The 21,264-nt window shown below is 37.7% G+C and overlaps 3 protein-coding genes and 1 pseudogene across 3 annotated transcripts; all 4 read right to left on the bottom strand.

Moving 5' to 3' along the window:
- Positions 1-1,806: 1,806 nt before the first annotated feature.
- LOC144633106 (adenosine receptor A2a-like) lies at positions 1,807-3,322 on the bottom strand. The gene has a single exon (XM_078491900.1). It carries the CDS (start codon positions 3,179-3,181, stop codon positions 2,249-2,251), a length of 933 nt encoding a protein of 310 aa, XP_078348026.1. The 5' UTR covers positions 3,182-3,322; the 3' UTR covers positions 1,807-2,248.
- An 8,490-nt stretch (positions 3,323-11,812) lies between these two features.
- LOC144633609 (adenosine receptor A2a-like) lies at positions 11,813-13,136 on the bottom strand. The gene has a single exon (XM_078492454.1). The coding sequence runs from the start codon at positions 12,899-12,901 to the stop codon at positions 11,957-11,959; it is 945 nt and encodes a 314-aa protein (XP_078348580.1). The 5' UTR covers positions 12,902-13,136; the 3' UTR covers positions 11,813-11,956.
- Positions 13,137-13,908: 772 nt separating this feature from the next.
- On the bottom strand, positions 13,909-15,135 carry LOC144633621 (adenosine receptor A2a-like; annotated as a pseudogene).
- A 1,010-nt stretch (positions 15,136-16,145) lies between these two features.
- LOC144633007 (adenosine receptor A2a-like) lies at positions 16,146-18,435 on the bottom strand. Its single transcript, XM_078491784.1, has one exon. It carries the CDS (start codon positions 17,972-17,974, stop codon positions 17,042-17,044), a length of 933 nt encoding a protein of 310 aa, XP_078347910.1. The 5' UTR covers positions 17,975-18,435; the 3' UTR covers positions 16,146-17,041.
- Between the last annotated feature and the right edge of the window lie 2,829 nt (positions 18,436-21,264).

Below are 21,264 nucleotides of genomic sequence, written 5' to 3'. Positions count from 1 at the left end.
TGAAACTAATTTTAATTTACACAAGCAAACAAAACATTGCTACATAATTATTATCTTTTTTATTTTTTTATTTTATTTTTTTATTGCAAAACACACACAAAACGTTCTTACAAGGTGACTACTAATTACTTACTATACAAAGCCTTACTTATTACTTACTATACAAAGCTTACTCTACTTACAGTACAATCCACTGTTTACACTACCTACATGACAATTAAATTGTTTACAACACACTACTTACAATACAATACTCCATTTCTTAAAATTTAATATATATACTGATAACAGTGCAATACAATTTATCTCTTTACATATTATCTTCCGTATGGTATATGGAATATAAATTTTATTCCAAATTCCCGTTTCATTCCTGAATTACAAAAATGCCTGTGAACGTAGTGCATTGGAAATTACTAAGCTACCCAATATAGAATCATATCTTAATTATTTTATAACTCAGTTTTAGTACGCTTTTAGTTCTCATTATGCATCCCGAGATCAGTCTATTCTGCTGCGGTCCTTTCGAAGGCGTTTATCAACTCTACAGTTAATGTGATACACGGTTTCTGAACCAACACATATTTCGCAGTATGTCCATGTTGGCGTGTCGAATGTGTCTCATCTTCCAACAGTAAATTACAGGATTTAAGGATGAATTAAGAAACACGAGTGTTAAGAACAAAAAGTAAAATCTTTTTAAAGCAATACTCGGGCCGACGATTTTAAGGGTTGCCAAAGTGATAAAGTACGGTAAACTGAACAAGCAAAAAAAAAACGAAATATACATAAAATATACCGACGGCAGATTAAAATTTTAACGACGCTAGCAAAAATTGCCATTTCGCCAGTCTGTGCTACTTGTTGTACTTGCAGGGCCTGAATCTCATTCTTGTGGCGGTGTACGGCTGAATAAATCCTGGTGTAGACCACTGTTGTAACAGCAAGGCCAACAACTACAATAATATATATATATGCATAGAAATAAAGCTAAGACCGAATATCGGGTGGAACCCACAACGACATCGGAGTAAGAAATGAACTCAACACCCATATTGAGATCATCGCAGCAACAACACGCTTGTGAGTCACAAGTTCCTGATATCTGAGATGAAGATGAATAGCCAAGAACCTGTCTACACTTACAGCCACAACACCAAAGAACGAAGCTGAAGCAAACAAATTGTCCCAGTCTCGATAAAAACATTCTAGGCGCTACAGCTAGGAATGCTTGTTGTAACCAGTTGACCAGGAGTGAAGTGTAAAATGGTTGAACCAATAAACCAACGCCAAGGTCGGAAACAGCAAGACTCAGGAGCACTGTTTTTAACGTTTTTGGTAAAGACAAAGTTTTTCTTATCGCGTGGATTGTTACAATGTTCAACATGATGGCGGTATAGCATAGAAAATTGTTGAAGACACAATTAGCGATGGAAGTTGACTGAAAGTCTTCAACATCACTAATTTCGGGGTAGGGCTGAATCAGAAATTCACAAGATGATTTCTCCATGATATTCACCAAATGATATTCACCAAGGTATCAAGCGTTGATCACATCCATTGCTTTAAAAAGCTACGATACTGTTCCCTTCTCGGCGACACGGACAAACTGGACAACTTTGGCTCAAACGATTCCAGCCCTTTGCACACGTATTTGCTTAGAAATAATTCGTGCTCTTTGTCGAAGAGGACGAAACTGCTAGAATATAAGAATAGAAGACTTCTGATGAGACCATCTGCACCTCACTGACAACTGTTTATTAACATATCTAACATAAATAGATACATGTGAAAGTTGAACCTCGGAGTGAAAGTAGCTGCAATTTTACACCTTTAAATTTTAAAAGCACTTAATAAATTTGTCTGATCCAACGCGTGCACGTTAGGTCATTAAAAATAAGTGAAACTGCGTGTAAAACTGGTTTATTCACAAAGAGAAGAAAAAACTGCTACATAGTCTTTTTATTATAGTACATAGAATAAATTCAGTATTTTCAATGTCTGTTATTTTTTTTTTTTTCGAGATCACAAAAATCGCAACTAACTCCGTGTGTTACAAATCAATAGGCTCTACAAACCCTTCCTCGCATTGTTTCTTTAGTATTCTATTACTCACTTTTAATAGCAGTCTCGTTTGTCCTAATGTAGTCAGTCAGACTGCTCGCGGTCCTTGTTATACTGAAGGCGTTTAGCAACAACGACAACACTGAAAGTGGAGAATCGTGGCATGGCATGGCCGGTCCTGCGATTAGTGTGATGCACGATTTCTGAGCCAAGACATGTTCCGCAGTATGTCCATGATAGCGTGTCGAATGTGTCTCATCTTCCAACAGTAAATTACTGGGTTCAATGATGAATTAAGGAACATTATTGTCAATGAGAAAAGAAAATATTTCTTTAAAGCAGTATTCGGGCTTAAGATTTTAAGGGTGGTCAAACTGATTAAATACGGTAAATAACAAGCCAGAAACACGAGATATACGTAAAAAATCCCAATTACAGATTTAATTAGGCTAGCGAAATTTGCGATTTCGCCAGCCTGTGCTACATGTTGTATTTGCATCGCCTGCATCTGATTTTTGTGGCGTTTTATAGCTAAATAAATCCTGATGTAAGCCACTGTAGAAAGAATGAGACAAACTGCTATAATAACGCCTTGATATTGAATGCGAATATCGGGTGAAACCCACAACGGCAACAGAGTAAGAAGTCCACTAAATACCCATATTAAGATCACCACAGCAACAACACGCTTGTGAGTCACAAGTTCCTGATATCTGAGATGAAGATGAATAGCTAAGGACCTGTCTACACTTACAGCCACAACACCAAAGAACGAAGCCGAAGCAAACAAATTTCCCATCTCGAGAAAAACATTATAGGCGCTACAGCTAGGAATGCTGTGTTGTAACCAGTTGACCAGGAGTGAAGTGTAAAATGGTTGAACCAATAAACCAACGCCAAGGTCGGAAACAGCAAGACTCAGTAGCAATGTTTTTAACGTTTTTGGTAAAGACAAAGTTTTTCTTATCGCGTGGATTGTTACAATGTTCAACATGATGGCAGTATAGCATAGAAAATTGTTAAAAACACAATTAGCGATGGAAGTTGACTGGAAGTCCTTAACGTCGAAGATTTCGGGGTATTGTTGCAACATCAATACGCAAGATGATTTCTGCATGATATTTACCAAAGTTCCTTTAAGGCATCGAGTACTTTACGAAACTAAAACAGTTTTCCTTCTCAGCGTAACGGACCAACTGGGCGACTTTGGCTCAAATGATTCTTTTGCACACGTTTTTGCTTCGAAATCATTCGTGCTAGCTCTTTTTTTTTTTTTTTTGAAAAAGACAAAACTGTTTGGTTCTTTTCAAAGGCAAGGAGTAATTGAGTAGAATTAAATTAATGAGAATAGAACATATAACTTCTGACAAGACCACCTGCGCCACACTGACAACAGTTTATTTTCATGTTTTATTATGCTTCTGTATGAATAATCAATATTAAGGAGGCTCGATGAAGTTTTTTTAGCCGAAGGGTATTACTATTATTATTTACTAATTAGACGATGTGTTTGAAATCTATACGGTAGCTTTCAAATAACGAACATACGATTTTAGGGGGGTTGATGGAAACTAAAAAGGTTATGCATACAAAGCATAAACAAGATTTTTTTAAAGTGAGTACCAACAGAAAGAAGACAGCAAGGGTATAATTAAAAAGCGTTTTATAATTTATGCTAATCGACGGTAACCCTGCAAACGCTTGTCAAACAAAGCTCAGTCTCTAAAGTCAGAAGTTCCTCTTCTTTTTTAATTCTCAAACGTGCCGGCACGTGCTTTTTTTCTCTGATAGAAGATTTAGTGCGGGAAAACTGAAACCGGTGGACACTATTACAAGTAGTTTAAATTCATACGCGGTTCTTGAATTTTCTTGTAGCTTATTAGAATAAAACCAATAAGTAAACGTCACTCGCGTGATTGTCAGTTCTGTTTAAACAAGCTATTTGTTCGAAAACCCAAAAAGATTGTTCAGAACAGTTAACACTGAAATTAGGCAATTTCAAACTGGAGAAATAAGAAAAAGGCAAGAATTCTACCGAATAAAGATGCTTAGCTACATGCCTGATCAAATGAAAAAGATTACAGATTCATGATTTATATTCATATTCATATTCATATTTATTTATTTAACACTGTCAAACATCAAAATAAAATTTACTCTAAAGCACACAGTCGCTTAATATGCTCATCGTTGGAACACCTGCAAGCTGCTAGAACTCCAATGTGCCATTTAGTGAGCTAGCCTGCGAACGCAGACGCATTTCCGGCTGTCGCTTGTCTCCACCAAGAGAACATTCTCGTCCCCAGAGGCCGCGATCCTTCTGGTCAGCACCGTCTCGATCCCGGGTGTTGACCAGAAGGATCGCGGCTCTGGGGACGAGAATGCCAAGAAAGCGAAAGCCGGAAATGCGTCTGCTTTCGCAGGCTATTTCAGCCGGCCTAACTTGAAACAGTAAGAGCGCTTTATTGCTAAGTGTGGTTGGGAGTTTTGCGAAGAGGAACGCTTGATAGCGATAGGGTCTCAAACCAAACAATATGATAAAAACAAATTTAAAGGGGTTAATTCGTGAAAATAAGTTAACACCTACAAAAGAAAATATTCACCTTTTGATATTGATTTAGTATTACCAAAAGTTAAATAAAAAAACATAGCAATCTTTCAAAAGTGCACCAACCAACTTCTACCTAAAAATAACATTCTGTTCGAAAAAAATGATAATTTGATAAGAATAGCTTCGTATTGGAAGGGTAACAAACCAGACGATAGAGCTAAACATTGGACTGTAATTTTCCCGCGCATCCCCTTGTATTGTCATGACGACGAAGTGTCGTTAGTGTCATGGTTACTTGCGGTTTCTCAATCAAGGCTGTAATGACACTTACGTCACCAGACATGGAAATACACTGCGAACAGTGGGCTAACAGAAAAACAGTCACCAAGCTCGAATTTATTCGCTATTTTTACCTGAAACATTGCAAAATTATATTTGTTTTATCCCAGTTTCGGTCCTAGAGCCTTCGCTATTACTTGGCTTTTACAATTTCGTCTATTACTCAGTTCTAAATTTTTAAAAAAGAACAAAAATACATAGAACCTTACTGAACATGTGACATTACTTTGAAACTGTAGCCGCCTCCGCTGACTGCTGTCCATTTTGGTAACTAAATTTCTAAGTTGCAAAATTTTACCCAATCTTGGAAACTTTCTGGCGGGGCTCAAGTCGCTACTACTGCCTTTTCCCCTACAAGTTCAGTTTTTCTGTTTCTTTTTCATTAAAAAGACACTGACAACACTGCAATAAAACTTATTTTTATTCGCACAAGCAAAAAAAAACCTTGCTACATATTCTCTTTCACATCGTTCTGGTACATGAAATGATTCCAGTTTCATGTTCCATCTTTGAATCACAGATATCTGACTAAGCTTAGTAGTATCAGAATTGCTAAGCTACATAAATACCGTTTGAGTATACAGTAATTTCTTCAGCTTAATATAAATGAATTATAACAGGCTTTTACATCTCTTCATGCAGCCAGAGATCAGTCTATACTGTTACGACTACACTGAATGCATACAGACAGAATCCTTGCAAAGGATGAACGGCGGCTCTTCCATTAGTGTGATGCACGGCTGCTGAGCCAAGACATGTTCCGCAGTATGTCCATGATAGCGTGTCGAATGTGTCTCATCTTCCAACAGTAAATTACAGGGTTCAAAGATGAATTAAGTAAAACGAGTGTCAAGGAAAACAGAAAAAACTTCTTCAAAGCAATACTTGGGTTTATGAATTTAAAAGTGGCCAAACTTGTAAAACATCATGGGCAAATAACAAGCCAAAAACACGACATACACGTAGAGAAAACCTGCTGCAGATTTAATGAGGCTGGCAAAATTTGCCATTTCACCAGTCTGCACTACTTGTTGTACTTGCAGGACCTGAATCTGGTTCTTGTGACGTTTGACGGCTAAATAAATTTTAATGTAAATCATTGCAGTAAGAACGAGACCAAAAGCTATAATAATGCACCAAGATAAGAAGCGAATATCCGGCTGGAACCTATAGCGGCGTCAGAGAAAGAAATGCACTTAACAACCAATTTGAGATCACCACAGCAACAACACGCTTGTGAGTCACAAGTTCCTGATATCTGAGATGAAGATGAATAGCTAAGAACCTGTCTACACTTACAGCCACAACACCAAAGAACGAAGCAAAAGTAAAAAAATTACCAATGACGAAAAAAGCCTTGTATGTGCTACAGCTAGGAATGGTTTGTTGTAACCACTTGACCAGCAGTGAAGTGTAAAATGGTTGAACCAATAAACCAACACCAACATCAGAAACAGCAAGACTCAGGAGCAATGTTTTTAAAGTCTTCGGCAACGACGAAGTTTTTCTTATCGCGTAGATTGTTACAATGTTCAACATGATGGAGGTACAAGCATAGAAAATTGTTGAAGACACAATTAGCGATGGAAGTCGACTGAAGGTCTTCAACGTCGGAGATTTCGGGGTAGCGGTGCAGCATCAATTCACAAGATGATTTCTTCATGATATTTACCAAAGTTTCTTTAAAGCGTTAAGCATTGATCACATCAATTGCTTTAAAAAGCTATAACAGTTTCCCTTCTTGGCGTCACGTGGACAAACTGGACCACTTTGGCTCAAAATAATCCTTTGCACTCGTATTTGCTTCGAAATAATTCGTGCTCTTTGTTAAAAGGGACGAAACTTACTCATGTCTTTTCAAAGGCAAGGAGTAATTGAGTAGAATAAAATTTAACGAGAATAGAATATATAAGTCTTCTAGTAAGACCATCTGCACCTCACTGACAACTGTTTATTAAACAGGTGATGCGTTTGTTAAATTTTGGTAAAAAAAAAATATTAATAAAGTAGCTTTTAAATAAAGATCATGGGGTTGGGATTGATGGAAACTAAAGTTGTGCGCACAAAGCATTTAATGGGAATTTTAAAAATGACTAAAGAGAACCCTTGGGTGTAATTAAAAAGTGTTTTATATGCTAATCGACGGTTAACCTGCAAACGTTTTAAACAAGGTTTCGCTAAAGTAGTTCCCCTTTTGTTTATTTCCCAAAACTGCATGTGTTTCGTTACTCCGATTAGACGATTTGGAGCGGCAAAATGTAATAAACAAGAAAGAACTGCAGTTAAATATAAAGCCGGTTGCAAGTGCGGGAAACCTCGCGTAAAGCCAACTCGCGGCTGCTCCCGGTTTGCACTTGATTGACAGAGATGACAATACTCTGAAAATTGAGAATAAACGTTATTGAAAATGCCAAAATAAGTTCATAACAAACCAAACGTTTCAGGCTTAGCCCTTCGTCAGTGGTAAAATGATTGTAAATAAAACGATCGTTAAAAATACGCCACGAGAAAATTTTAAGTCATGTAAATTTGGTCTCTAGCACGCGAAAACCTCAATAAAACCGGAAATCTGAGTTTAAACCGCGCAGTTGGCAGGTCCCAAGTTGAAAAATTAAACGCATATCCTGCCTCTTTCTTTGCTTGTTACCGCCGCAGAGCTTGACAACGCAGACCTGTGCGTCGGCTAAGCTGTGATCGTTTGAGCTGAAATGCTCTGCGACGGGGAGGCCAGGTGCACACTTGGTGATGCTTCGTTGGTGTTCGCCAAAACGTTCCCCTAGGGTGCGCCCAGTTTCGCCGATGTAAATGGCAGGGCAGCGGCGGCAGGAGATGCAGTAAATAAGTCCTGAGGTCACAAGTGGGACAGCGAGTGTTTCCACAAGGGTAAGACCCTGCGCGTGTGATAGCTTGCTAGGTGGCTGTGTGTACCAGCGTTGAACGCAAGTTTCTACCCCCGCGAAACGCGACCATCGGCGGCTGAGGGAAAATGTGAGTAGCTACAGGGTCGTCAGTGACTACCTTGAAGTTGTCTAGCAGGATTCGCTTGATTCTGTTGTTCAGAGGGTGGTATGTGAGAACCAAAGAAATCCTGTTCACCTGTTCATCCTGTTGGAACAGAGGCGTCGTAGCCGTTAAAACTGACTTTGCGGGAGGCTTTCTTTTCAGTGGCTGGAATGTGATGAGTCGTGATGAAGATAGCTGAGGGTATCAGTGGCTTTGTAGTGAATGGAGGTTGAGAGACGGTCACCAGAAATGTGCAATTTGATATCCAGGAAAGGTAACTCGGTTGCGGAGATTGTATGTGTAAATTGCAGAGCGGAATGAAAGTAAGAGAAAAACGCAATGTATTCCTCAAGTTGCACACGGTTACAACACACGACTCTTACCACATCGTCGATGTATCGCTTATGGAGCTGAGGTACAAAACTGGTGTACCGTTGGCTAATTTGGTCTTCCACATCCTTCCACATAGCCTACGAATAGACATGCGCAGTTCGGGCCCATTTTGCTGCCCATGGCGACTCCTCCCATCTGATGGCAATTCATCGTTAAACAAGAAAGTGTTAAGGGTGAACACCAGTTCAGTTAAGCTCAGTTAAGCGAGTGAGTGTTGCTGTGGGTGTATCGAGCACGAGGCGCTTGTCTTAGAAGTATTTCAACGCTTTTAGGCCACTGTTGTGCAAGATCACGGTGTAAAGAGACTTGATGTCTATCGTGTAGAGTAACGTTGGCTGGTGTCATCATTGTCAAATTGAAAACTGTTGAAGATCTGAAGTGCGTGGTTTGTGTCCTTGACGTATGTATTAAGATTGCATACGAGAGGAGACATGACCTTGGTCCAAGTACGACGCAGTGTTTTCTGTAGGACGGAAACAATCGGTCGCCCAGGGTTGTTCTCTTTGTAGATCTTTGGGAGGGGATAGAATTTTGAGGTCCTCCGAGTTTGTAAAACAAGATTCATTGCTGAAGTCGGTAGTTTATTGGCGTGTATCATTTCATTGACGGTTGTTTTGATGGCTTGCTGATTCTCCTTGACAAGGTCTTGATCAAGGCGTTCATGAAAACGACCATCAGACAGCTGGCGGTGTGCTTCGGCATCATACAGGGGGCGCGACCATACAACAACCGCACCACCTTTATCGGCCGGTTTTATGATGATGTCATTTCGTCTGGTCAGTTGGAGTAACGCTTGTTTTTATTTTCGGCGGGTGATAAGTTATTATGATGCGTTCTGGCCTTGAAATCTAAAGCATTAACGGCGCGACGGCAACGGTCAATGTAATGATCTATCGCAGAGAACCTGCCTTCGGGAAGAGTCCGAGTTGACTCCTTGTGGTTTAGCTTAGCAATTGGATCGCAAGTGTCTTGTGTGGTTTGGGGTTCACTATCATCTTCGTTGTGGAAATGAGCCTGCAAACGAAGGCGACGGTAAAAGTTCTCACAATCCGCCTTTGCTTGATATTCGTCAGTACCCTTTTGGATAGGTACAAAGGTGAGCCCTTTACTTAACTTATGAATTACTTTACTTACTTATGAATTTTTCGTTCTGTATATATTTTTACATTTGTAATTTATTTTCTCGGCATATTAGCATATGTTTTGCTAGGGGCCTAGCCAGCCCCCGTCAGCTCCGAGGGTAAATAAATTTTATTGATTATTGATTGATTGATTTCAGCATCAAAAAGGGGTAGATCGTCAGGAGTAGTGACGACAAATTTGCTCTGATGATCGTTACCGCTGTTGGTGTTGGTGCGGACACCCTCGGGACGCGAAAAAAGTGTCCGTAACTGGAGCTGGCCGCTTACGAGAATGGTTCTCGTAAGCGGCCACAAGAGGTGTAGGGATAGAGGCCGCTTACGGGAGCTTGCCCAGCTAACAATAAATACAGTACCGTATTGGAAATACAAAAAAATACCGCCGTATTAAATGACAATCACATTTTTGTTTTATTGTTCACTATACTGTACAACCACGATATAATGACGATAACTGAACAGTATTACAGTGTTTATTTGTGTTTCGAAATGTAACCGGACATGGATGACGACAAAACAAACACTTAAATATGTTACTGAAATTACTGTAAAATTATTGTGACGAACGGCGATGTGAAGTTCATTGATAAAAAACAAGATACGAAGGATATTAATAGGATTTTCTTTGGAGTACGTGTCCGCTTATGGGGGCTTAAAAACAAAGAAAAAGTATAAATCGTTATCTCTGCAAGTGTCCGCGGCCGCTTACGGGAATGTCCGCTTACGAGAATGTAAAAATATAGAGTTTGTATGGGAGTTAAAACGGGGTTTCAAATAAGGCAGCCGTCAGTAGAGCTGTCCGCTTACGAGAGTTTCCGTTAAGAGAGCTTCGACTGTATAAGGTTTGGTGACTGGTCTTCGCGCCCGGCCCTGTAAAGCTCAGTCAGTTTCTTACCCTTTGTTGATTTAAGGCATTTGTAAATGTATGTACGAAACGTAAAAACCATTATTATCTACTCATGTTCCGATAGAAAACTAATGCAAGCCACGATCCGTTCCATGACCACTAAACGTGATCTGGCTTACCATGGGATCGAAGAACACTGTGACCAATTGCGAGAAGCTTGCTCTGAGGAAACATTTCATCTCATACGGAGGCTAATCCATGAATTAAATTCAAGGCTTGCATACGTGTAATGTCTTAAATCAACAAAGGATAAAGTAACACTGAAGTAATATTCGGACTTAAGATTTTAAGGGTGGCCAAACTAATAAAATACGGTAAATAACAAGCCAAAAACACGAGATATACGTAAAAAAATCCCGATTACAAATTTAACGAGTCGCCAGTCTGTGAGTGTGGTACATGTTGTATTTGCAGTGCCTGAATCTGATTCTTGTGGCGTTTTATGTAACCAGTTGACCAGAACAAAAGTGTTAAATGGTTGGACCAATAAACCAACGCCAACATCAGAAACAGCAAGACTCAAGAGCAATGTTTTTAAAGTCTTCGGCAACGACGAAGTTTTTCTAATCGCGTGGATTGTTACAATGTTCAACATGATGGCGGTATAGGAAAATTAAAGTTTACAAATTTGAAGTTTACCAAATTTAGCAGTGGACACCTAAATAACGATAACTCGCCGAAAACGCGTTGGATCGACCTGAGAAGTTGGCAAACAACAAAGAATGAAACAAAGAATCAGGGTAAGTCAACTTTATTCACAAAATATACATTTTATTTTTACTTTTAAAGAAAATTCGTTGTTTCCCATACAAACCCTTATAAATCGAATCTTTGTAACACAACACCGCTCATAAGCAAGAGTCACGTCCAAAGGTAATCTGATAGAGAGCTTGGGCCGCCTGTGATTTGTTTAACACTCACAGGCAACAAAACAAAGTTGACACTAAAGCCCACGGTCACTTAATATGTTAATCTATGGTACACCTGCAAACTGCTACAAGTCTAGTGTGCCATTTGGCGGGCCGGATTAGTTTGAAACAGCGATAGCGCCGTATTGCTAAGTGTGGCTGGGAGCAGTTACGAAGAGGAGCGCTTGATAATAATAGGGTCTCAAACCAAACATGACGAAAACAAATTTAAATTAGATAAAATATTTAAGGTGTTAATCCGTGAAAATGAGTTACACCAGCAAGAAAATATTGAAGATATTGATTTAGTGTAACCAAAAGATAAATAAAAAGCAAAACAGCAAAAGTTGTCTTTCAAAAGTGCACTAACAAAGTAACTGATAGTTTACCTAGAAATAAAATTTTGTTTGAGCAAAATAATAACTTGATAAGGAAAACTTGCTATTGAAAATATCACAAACCAAACATGATAATGCTAAACCGTGGACTGTAATAAATTTGCCCGCATATTCCTTTGTGTTTTCATAACGTATACGTAAACGTATAGAACGACCACTTGCGATTTATTTAATCAAGGCCGGCATGACACTTATATCGCCAAATACTGTGAACAGTCGCCAAACAGAAAGAAAAACAGTTATCAACTCTACAGTTAATGGGGTACACGGTTGCTGAGCCAAGACATGTTCCGCAGTATGTCCATGATAGCGTGTCGAATGTGTCTCATCTTCCAACAGTAAATTACGGGATTTAAAGATGAATTAAGAAAGACGAGTGTTAAGGAGAAAAAATAAAATCTTTTCAAAGCGCTACTTGGGCCGAGGATTTTAATGGCAGGCAAGCTGATAAAGAACGGCAAATAACAGACCAAAAACACGAGATATACGTAGAAGATACCGACTGCAGATTTAACGAGTCTAGAAAAATCTACCATTTCTCCATTTTGTGCTACTTGTTGTACTTGCAGGGCCTGAATCTGATTCTGATGGCGTCGTACGGCTAAATAGATCTTGATGTAGACCACTGTTGTAAGAACAAGGCCAAAAACTGTTACAATGCCCAGAAATAAGGACCGAATGTCTGGCGGAGCCCACATCAACATTAAAGAAAAGAGTGTACTCAACACCCATATTGAGATCACCACAGCAACAACACGCTTGTAAGTCACAAGTTCCTGATATCTGAGATGAAGATGAATTGCTAAGAACCTGTCTACACTTACAGCCACAACACCAAAAAAAGAAGCTAAAGTAAACAACTGTGCAAGGACGATAAAAACCTTATAGGTTCCACAGTTAAAAGTGCTATGTTGTGACCAGTTAACCAGAAGTGCGGTGTAAAATGGTTGAACCAATAAACCAACACTAACATCAGAAACAGCAAGACTCAGGAGCAATGTTTTTAAAGTTTTTGGCAAAGACAAAGTTTTTCTTATCGCGTGTATTGTTACAGTGTTCAACATGATGGCAGTATAAGATGAAAAACTATTGAAGACACAATTTGCGATGGAAGTTGACTGAAAGTTTTTAAGGTCGGAGATTTCGGGATATTGCTGCAGAAGAAATTCACAAGATGAATTCTTCATGATATTTGCCATTAAGGCATCAAGCGTTCATCACATAAAGTGCTTACGAAGCCAAGATATTTTTTTCTCTCGGCGCCAAGGAGCAACTGGAGTACTCTGGCTAAAATGAATTTTTTGCCTACTGAAGTAATGATCCTCAGTAGACGAAGTATTTCAGAACTTGCTCCTGCTGATTTTGTCAACAAGACATCATATAGTTCAAGTTTATACGTGAGTCTTGAACCTTCTTTTAACTTATTAGAATAAAACCAAGAAGTAACTGTCAGTAGTATGAATGTCATGTTTATTTAAACTGAGCCTTGTGTTCGAAAATCTCTAATTTTGTTATAACAGTAAACACTAAGTTTAGGCGTCATTCCCGGTATTTTAACGTGGTAAATAAAATATAGGTAAGAACACTACCAAATAAAAATGCCTAGCTACATGCTTGATGTAAAATAAGCGTGCGTGCATATTTTTTATGAATATTTGTTTAACACTCTCAAGCAAGACAACAAAATTGACTCTAAAGTCTACGGACACTTAATATGCTAATCGACTGTACACAAGCAAAATGCTAAAAGTCTAGTGCGCCATTTAGCGAGCCAGACTGATTTTAAAATCCCGATAGTGCTGTATTACGAAGTTTCGCTGAAAGTTTTACGAAAAAGAGCATCGACGATAATGATCACGGGGTTACAAACCAAACATGATGAAGATAAATTTTAATTAGATAAAATGATTAGGGTGTTAATCCGTGAAAATGAGAATACACCTGCAACTAAAATATTGACTTTATTGATATTGATTAACAAAACGATAAACTGCTGTCTATTTTAGCAACCAATTCACTTTAGTTCTAAAATTCGATTCAATTAACTTGGAAACTTTCTGGTGGTGCCTGAGTCCCCATCCCGCCTCTTCCCTACTATGGGCCTGCGATCTTCCAGCTTCTTTTTCATTGAAGACAATAACACTGCGATAAAACTGATTTTTATTTGCACAAGCAAAAAAAAAAAACGTTGCTACATATTCTCTTCCATAACTGGTATATATAATGATTCCTGTTTCCTGTTGCATCTTTGAATCACAAAAATGCCACTAAGCTTAGTGTATCAGAAATTACTAAGCTACATAAATACCGTTTGATTATACAGTAATTTCTTCAGTATAATATAGGTAAGTTGTAACAGGCTTTCACATCTCTTCACGCAGCCAGAGATCAGTCTACACTGTTGCGACTACACTGAATGTAGACCCGGAATTCTTGCATGGCATGACCGGCGGCTCTACGATAAGTGTGATGCACCGTTTCTGAATCAAGACATGTTCCGCAGTATGTCCATGATAGCGTGTCGAATGTGTCTCATCTTCCAACAGTAAATTACAGGGTTCAAAGATGAATTAAGATACATGAGTGTTAAGGAGAAAAGAAATATTTTCTTTATAGCAATACCCGGGCCTAACATTTTAATTGTGGCCAGACTGATAAAGTACGGAAAATAACAAACAACAAACACGAGACATACGTAAAACGTCCCGATCACAGATTTAACGAGGCTGGCGAAATTTGCCATTTCTTCAGTCTGTGCTACTTGTTGTAATTGCAGGGCCTGAATCTGATTCTTGTGCCGTTTTACGGCTAAATAAATCCTGATGTAGATCATTGCAGTAAGAACGAGACCAACAACTATAAGAACGCTTTGAAACTGGAAGCGAACATCGCGCGGAACCCACAACGACATTAGAGAAAAAAATACACTAAATACCCATATTGAGATCACCACAGCAACAACACGCTTGTGAGTCACAAGTTCCTGATATCTGAGATGAAGATGAATAGCTAAGAACCTGTCTACACTTACAGCCACAACACCTAAGAAGGAAGCCGTTGCAAACAAAATTCCTATAATGACAAAAAACTTATGCGTCTCACAGCTTGGAATGCTGTGTTGAACCACCTGACCAAGAGTGAAGTGTAAAATGGTTGGACCAATATACCGACGCAAACATCAGAAACGGCAAGACTCAAGAGCAATGTTTTTAAGGTTTTTGGCATTGACGAAGTTTTTCTTATCGCTTGGATTGTTACAATATTCAACATGATGGCGGTATAGGCTTGAAAAATGTTGAAGACACAATTAACGATGGAAGTCGACTGAAGATCTTTAAGATCGGAGATTTCGGGGTAGTACTGAAGAAGTAAATCACAAGATGATTTTTCCATGATATTTACCAAAGTTTTCTCAAGCGTTTATCATGTCAATAACGAAGCTAAGATTGTTTTCTAACGGCTCAGCGACGCGGACCAACTGAACAACTTTTCTTCGAAAAAGTCGCATGTATTACATTTCTCCGATTAGAGGATTTGAAACGAAAATATGTAATAAATGAAAAAGAACTGAAGTAAAAATGGTTAACGGTTTCAAGCGCGGGAAACCTCGCATAAAGCCAACTCGTGGATGCTTCCGGTTTGCCCTTGATTGACGGGGAAGATTATACTCTGCCCTGATTGGTTAGTGCACGTTGCGCGAGTTTTATTAACCAATCACTAGGCTTGCCTAAAGTAAGAAAGTGCCTTGATAGACTGCTGTGCGCACAGATCGCGTACCTTGTACCACGTGATGGTTGCAGGCGAAGACCTAGTTTGCTGTGAAAAAATATAGTGTACTTTGTTTAAAAAAAAGACCGGAAGGTGCTCGGTGCATTTCAGAAACATAAGGCGAATGAAATGAAGCGAAAATAGACCAAAACTGCACCATGAGAGTAGTCTTGCCCAAGAAGAACACAGCACAAAGACACCAGTAAGAGTTCACACCTGAACCGCTTGATCCACCATGACATGTGTTAAGAATTGCAAATTTAAAGATCCGTTAGTAAAAATATCTTAACAAGCCCACTACCGGATGAATTTTGATTACTTGGCTTGGTGCCAATGATTAAAATAAGTTCACAAATAAAATTGTTGTCCATCAGAAGCATTTCTAGCCTCCTACGCAGACGTTCTTAGGGCTCGTCACTCATTTCTCCCCTATGACGAGCCTTAAGAACGTCTGCGTAGAAGGCCTAAGCATTTCATGGAAATTTTAGTTCTACAAACATGCTAAAATCCAATAAGTCGAACCGGTATTTTAAACTCGTTTTATATGTTAATTTATGATAAACCCACAAACGTCAATCAGACAAAGTTTATCTCAAGACACAAAGAACTTCCTCTTTTTATTTAGATTTTTGAAAGTCAAATGAAATGTAACAAAAGAAGTCAAGACGGAAAAAATATTTCACAACACTACCAACGTAAATACATACATGTCGGCAGGTGTACCTTGCAAAGTAAAATGAAGTAGCTGCATTTTACTCCTTTTTTAAATTAAAAGAGTAAATTACAAAAAAAACTGTCCGATCCTTCCATGATTACCAGCACGCAGGCATCTGTCATGGCTTAATGAAAACAGTGAACAACAAATCCAACGCGTGGGTGTTACTGATGTCCGCGCTTTCAACTTCCATTTTTTTTTTCATTGAAAAGACTGCCAGTTGCCATCAATGGGCTCCTGCACTGCGCGTGAAATGAAAACTGCCATATACCTTAAGGTTACTATTGTTAGCGGCTACTAATTTTTGCGATTTTAACGAGCTGGGCAAAAATCGCTAAATTTAGTGCTCGCTAAAATTTGTCTCCGTCAAATTTATTACTCTTCCCCCTCCACCTCACACCCCAAAGAGAAACACAATAAAGCATAGTCGATATGAAATATTCTTTTAAAAATAGATGCCGGTATCTTTGTTCTTTCTGGCAATGCAAATGTTCGTTCAATTTCAAGTGAGTTTGTTTTTTTACTGAACATGTATTTCTATCTTAGCTATAAGTACTGGCTATAAGTATGATAGATTATCGTGTACTGTGTTACACGATATCACTAACTTTTTATATTGTTCGTAAAATCGCTAAATTACATAGTCGCTAAATCTTGCTATGAAAAAATCGCTAAAATTAATATCAGGAATAATCAGGAATAAATTCAGTATTTTTAATGTCACGGTCAGTTGTAATTATTTTTGTTTACGAATTTACAAATATCTCACTAAATTCAGTATATCAGAAATCACTAAGTCATATAAATCACTTCGATTTCCTAATATTTTTTCTTTAGTAACATTTAAGCCAGATGTTTAGCGTAATGCATGTTTTCTGCGCCAAGACAAGTTCCGTAGTATGTCCATAATAGCGTGTCGAATGTGTCTCATCTTCCAACAGTAAATTACAGGATTCAAAGATGAATTAAGGAACATTACTGTCAGCGAGAAAAGAAAATATTTCTTTAAAGCAGTATTCGGGCTTAAGATTTTAAGGGTGGCCAAACTGATAAAATACGGTAAATAACAAGCCAAAAACACGAGATATACGTAAAAAATCCCTATTACAGATTTAATGAGGCTAGCGAAATTTGCCATTTCGCCTGTTTGTGGTACATGTTGTACTTGCAGCGCCTGAATCTGATTCTTGTGGCGTTTTAAAGCTAAATAAACCCTGATGTAAGCCACTGTAGAAAGAATGAGACAAACTGCTATAATAACGCCTTGATATTGAATGCGAATATCGGGCGAAACCCACAACGGCAACAAAGTAAGAAGTCCACTAAATACCCATATTAAGATCACCACAGCAACGACACGCTTGTGAGTTACAAGTTCCTGATATCTGAGATGAAGATGAATAGCCAAGGACCTGTCTACACTTACAGCCACAACACCAAAGAACGAAGCTGAAGCAAACAAATTTCCCATCGCGAGGAAAACCTTATAGGTGCTGCAGCTGGGAATGCTTTGTTGTGACCAGTTGGCCAAGAGTGAAGTGTAAAATGGTTGAACCAATAAACCAACGCCAAGATCAGAAACAGCAAGACTCAGGAGCAATGTTTTTAAAGTCTTTGGCAACGACGAAGTTTTTCTTATCACGTGGATCGTTACAATGTTCAACATGATGGCAGTATAGCATAGAAAATTGTTAAAAACACAATAAGCGATGGAAGTTGATTGGAAGTCCTCAACGTCGGAGATTTCAGGGTATTCCTGCAACATCAATTCGCAAGATGATTTCTGCATATTTACCAAAGTTTCTTAAAGGCATCAAGCGTTGATCAGTTCTCCTCTCGGCTTTACGGACCAACTGGGCTACTTTGGCTCAAATAATTTCTTTGCACACGTATTTGCTTCGATGATTTCGCAAGATGATTTCTGCATGATATTTACCAAACTTTCTTTAAGGCATCAAGCGTTGATCAGTTCTCCTCTCGGCTTCACGGACCAACTGGGCCACTTTGGCTCAAATAATTTCTTTGCACACGTATTTGCTTCGAAATAATTCGTGTTTTTTGTTGAAAAAGACGAGACTGCTCAGGTCTTTTCAAAGGCAAGGAGTAATTGAGTAGAATAAAATTTAATGAGAATAGAACATATGACGTGACCACCTGTTCCTCACTGACAACTGTTTATTTTACTTGTTTTATTATGCTTCTGTATGAATAATCAATATTAAGGAGGCTCGATGTAGTTTTGAAAATTAAAATTATCTAGGAAGCCAATGTTCGATTTTTGCCAAAATACACCATAATGATCAAATATGACCAAATTTTAAATTTTTACCCGTCACTTAGTCACAAACGTTACCATTGCAACTTTTGATGCTTTCTTTTGTTCTCAAACAAGCTTGATTTTCTCGAAATCTAGATTGACACTTGGTGTTTATTTTTTGATATATTAAAGTTTAGTAGATTGACTTACTGTTGAAGAAATTTTAGAAAAATCTGTAAGAGCGTTTTCAAGTAAATCAAGAATGAAATTTTCAGAAAAACCCCATTTTAATATAAAATAGGCGCTTTTAAATTGTTTCGTATTATTTGAGCGCAGTTACTCTTACTGAAATATAAATACTTACACCAGCAAAGACCATTAACTAAAAGCGAAAGAGTTTTTGCTATAATTTGTAAAAATATATCGACTGCCGATTGTAGGAAATAAAAAGAAAATACCAAAAACTTCATTCTTAATTTACTCTTAAACGCTCTTACAGATTTTCCTAAAATTTTGAGTACAGGTAGTCAATCTTTTTTTTTTTTTTTTTTTTTAATTTATTAAACTTGAACAAATCAAAAAATGAATACCAAAAGTCAATCTAGATTTTGAGAAAATCAAGCTTGTTTGAGAACAAAAGAAAACGCCAATGGTTGCTATGGCAACCTTTGTGACTAAGTGACGGGTAAAAAATTAAAATTTGGTCATATTTGATCATTATGGTGTATTCTGGAAAAAATTGAACATCGGTTTCTTAGATAATTTTAATTTTAAAAACAACCACCCTTTGGCTAAAAAAAACTACATGGAGCCTCCTTAACATCGCATAAGAAAATGTATAGTTTTAGCGCTATAAAAATGTATTTTATTACTAATATTTTTATTTATAAACAGATAATGCGTTTGTGAAATTTGGATACGAAAACAAATTATTAGGTTGATTTCAAATAACAAGAAGACAACATGCTAATCGACGGTAAACCTGCAAACTTTTCTCAAACAGGGTTTCTCTGAAGTAGTTCCTGTTTTTGTTTGTTTCCGAAACTTGCATGTATTACGTTTCTCCGATTAGAGGATTTTGTGCGGGAAAATCTAATAAACGAATAAGAACTGAAGTTATAGAGTTGCCTAATAATAATAATGATAATAATAACAATAATAATAATAATAATAATAATAATAATAATAATCTAATTTATTATTAAAATATTATAAACTTTATTCAATACTCATAAAAATGACTTATGTACAATGGTTTGCTAAAAATTAATATTAAATTGTTATTAATATTACTATTATTATTATTATTATTTTTATTATTATCATCGTCATCATCATCATCATCATCTATGGCGCAAAACTATTATAAAGCGCTAAAATTATATAAAACTATTCTAAAGCGCTTTACAGGTAAGATAAAATCGTATAAATTTAAATGTAAAAATACAAACTTATAAAAATATTAAAACCATTTTTACAGAGACAAGCGTGGGAAACTTTGCGTGTACTGTACGTTGCACGATTTTTTTTACAGGCCCGTAGGGTGGAGGGGCTGCTGTTCCATGTACATCTTATTCTTAACACACCAAAGAAGGATGAATTTATCACTTCTTATACTAGCCTTTTGAAAGTTTTCTACATATTTGTGTGTAAAGTCCATGGGGAAATTTAGACACATGCAAAAAAAACTGAATCTGTTTGTAATATTAATTCATAATCAATTATTGAAGAGTTCATATTTTTATACAGATATTAATAATAGAAACTACAACCACTGTCAATCATTCATAATATTTGCAAAGTGTTGTACTAAAGGGTTTACTGGTATTAAAAGGCCTAAAGCCCAGCGTGAATCTATACTGGTTGAAGAGAGACAGGCAAAACTGATGTTATGATCACAAGCTATCTAGGGGGGTCAGGGGCATGCTCCCCCGGGAAATTTTTATATTTGAGCCTTATAAAATCGCTAGAAATTCATTTAAAACTGCTCACATGGAGAAATTTATCAATTTTATATACTGATGAATGCAACTTTTATTGTAACTATAACAGTTTAATGTCAGTGAATAAATAAGATGACCCACCCCGTATGTGTAGATCAAAACTACATAGCCCACCCCTTTTTGAGGGCTCAAAAACTGATGACCTACCCCCTTTCTGCTCCGGTCCACCCCCCCCCCCCCCCCTGTACTTATTGACCAGTCCCTAACCAAAGAGCGCTGGTAACAAGAGACATGGATGGGAACTAACCACAGAAATAAATGAGACGTGCAGAGAGATCAAGTTTAGAAAAATAAGAAATCACCGTGAAGAACAGAAAGCAAAATGCTCATGGGAAGTTAGAAAGAACTAATACAAAGATACAAACGAAAGAGACAAATTATATTTGACGAGTTCTGTGATATTCAGTCAAACATTTCTGCAACTGGCCTGTGTAAACAACTATTATACCGCAATTGGCCGTGGTCACTCGACTCGAGAGAAGTATTGTGTGTCGGATATCAGACTTACACCAGATGTCACGTTACAAGCTAAGATAACGCAACATTTGTAGAAAAACCACTCAATACAGAAGTTGTCAACTACTTTTATTTAATTATGCTTTTATTGACTATGCTGATTTAGTCTGGGGTGACAAGGACAATGTCTCACTAATGAATGAATTGCAAATTCTGCAAAACAAAGCCGCTAAGTTAATATTAGATAGACCACTTTACTCCTCATCCACTGATGCATTAACAGTCTTGAGATGGCTGAATATCGAAGAACGTAGGAAATGTCATCGATGTATGTATGCATACAAGTGTATTAATGGCCAACTT

Source organism: Oculina patagonica, chromosome 12, assembly GCF_052425735.1.
Source record: "Oculina patagonica isolate OP01 chromosome 12, crgOcupat, whole genome shotgun sequence".
NCBI lineage: Eukaryota > Metazoa > Cnidaria > Anthozoa > Scleractinia > Oculinidae > Oculina > Oculina patagonica.
Note: the sequence above shows the minus strand (reverse complement) of the source record. Positions and strands in the feature narration are given on the sequence as shown.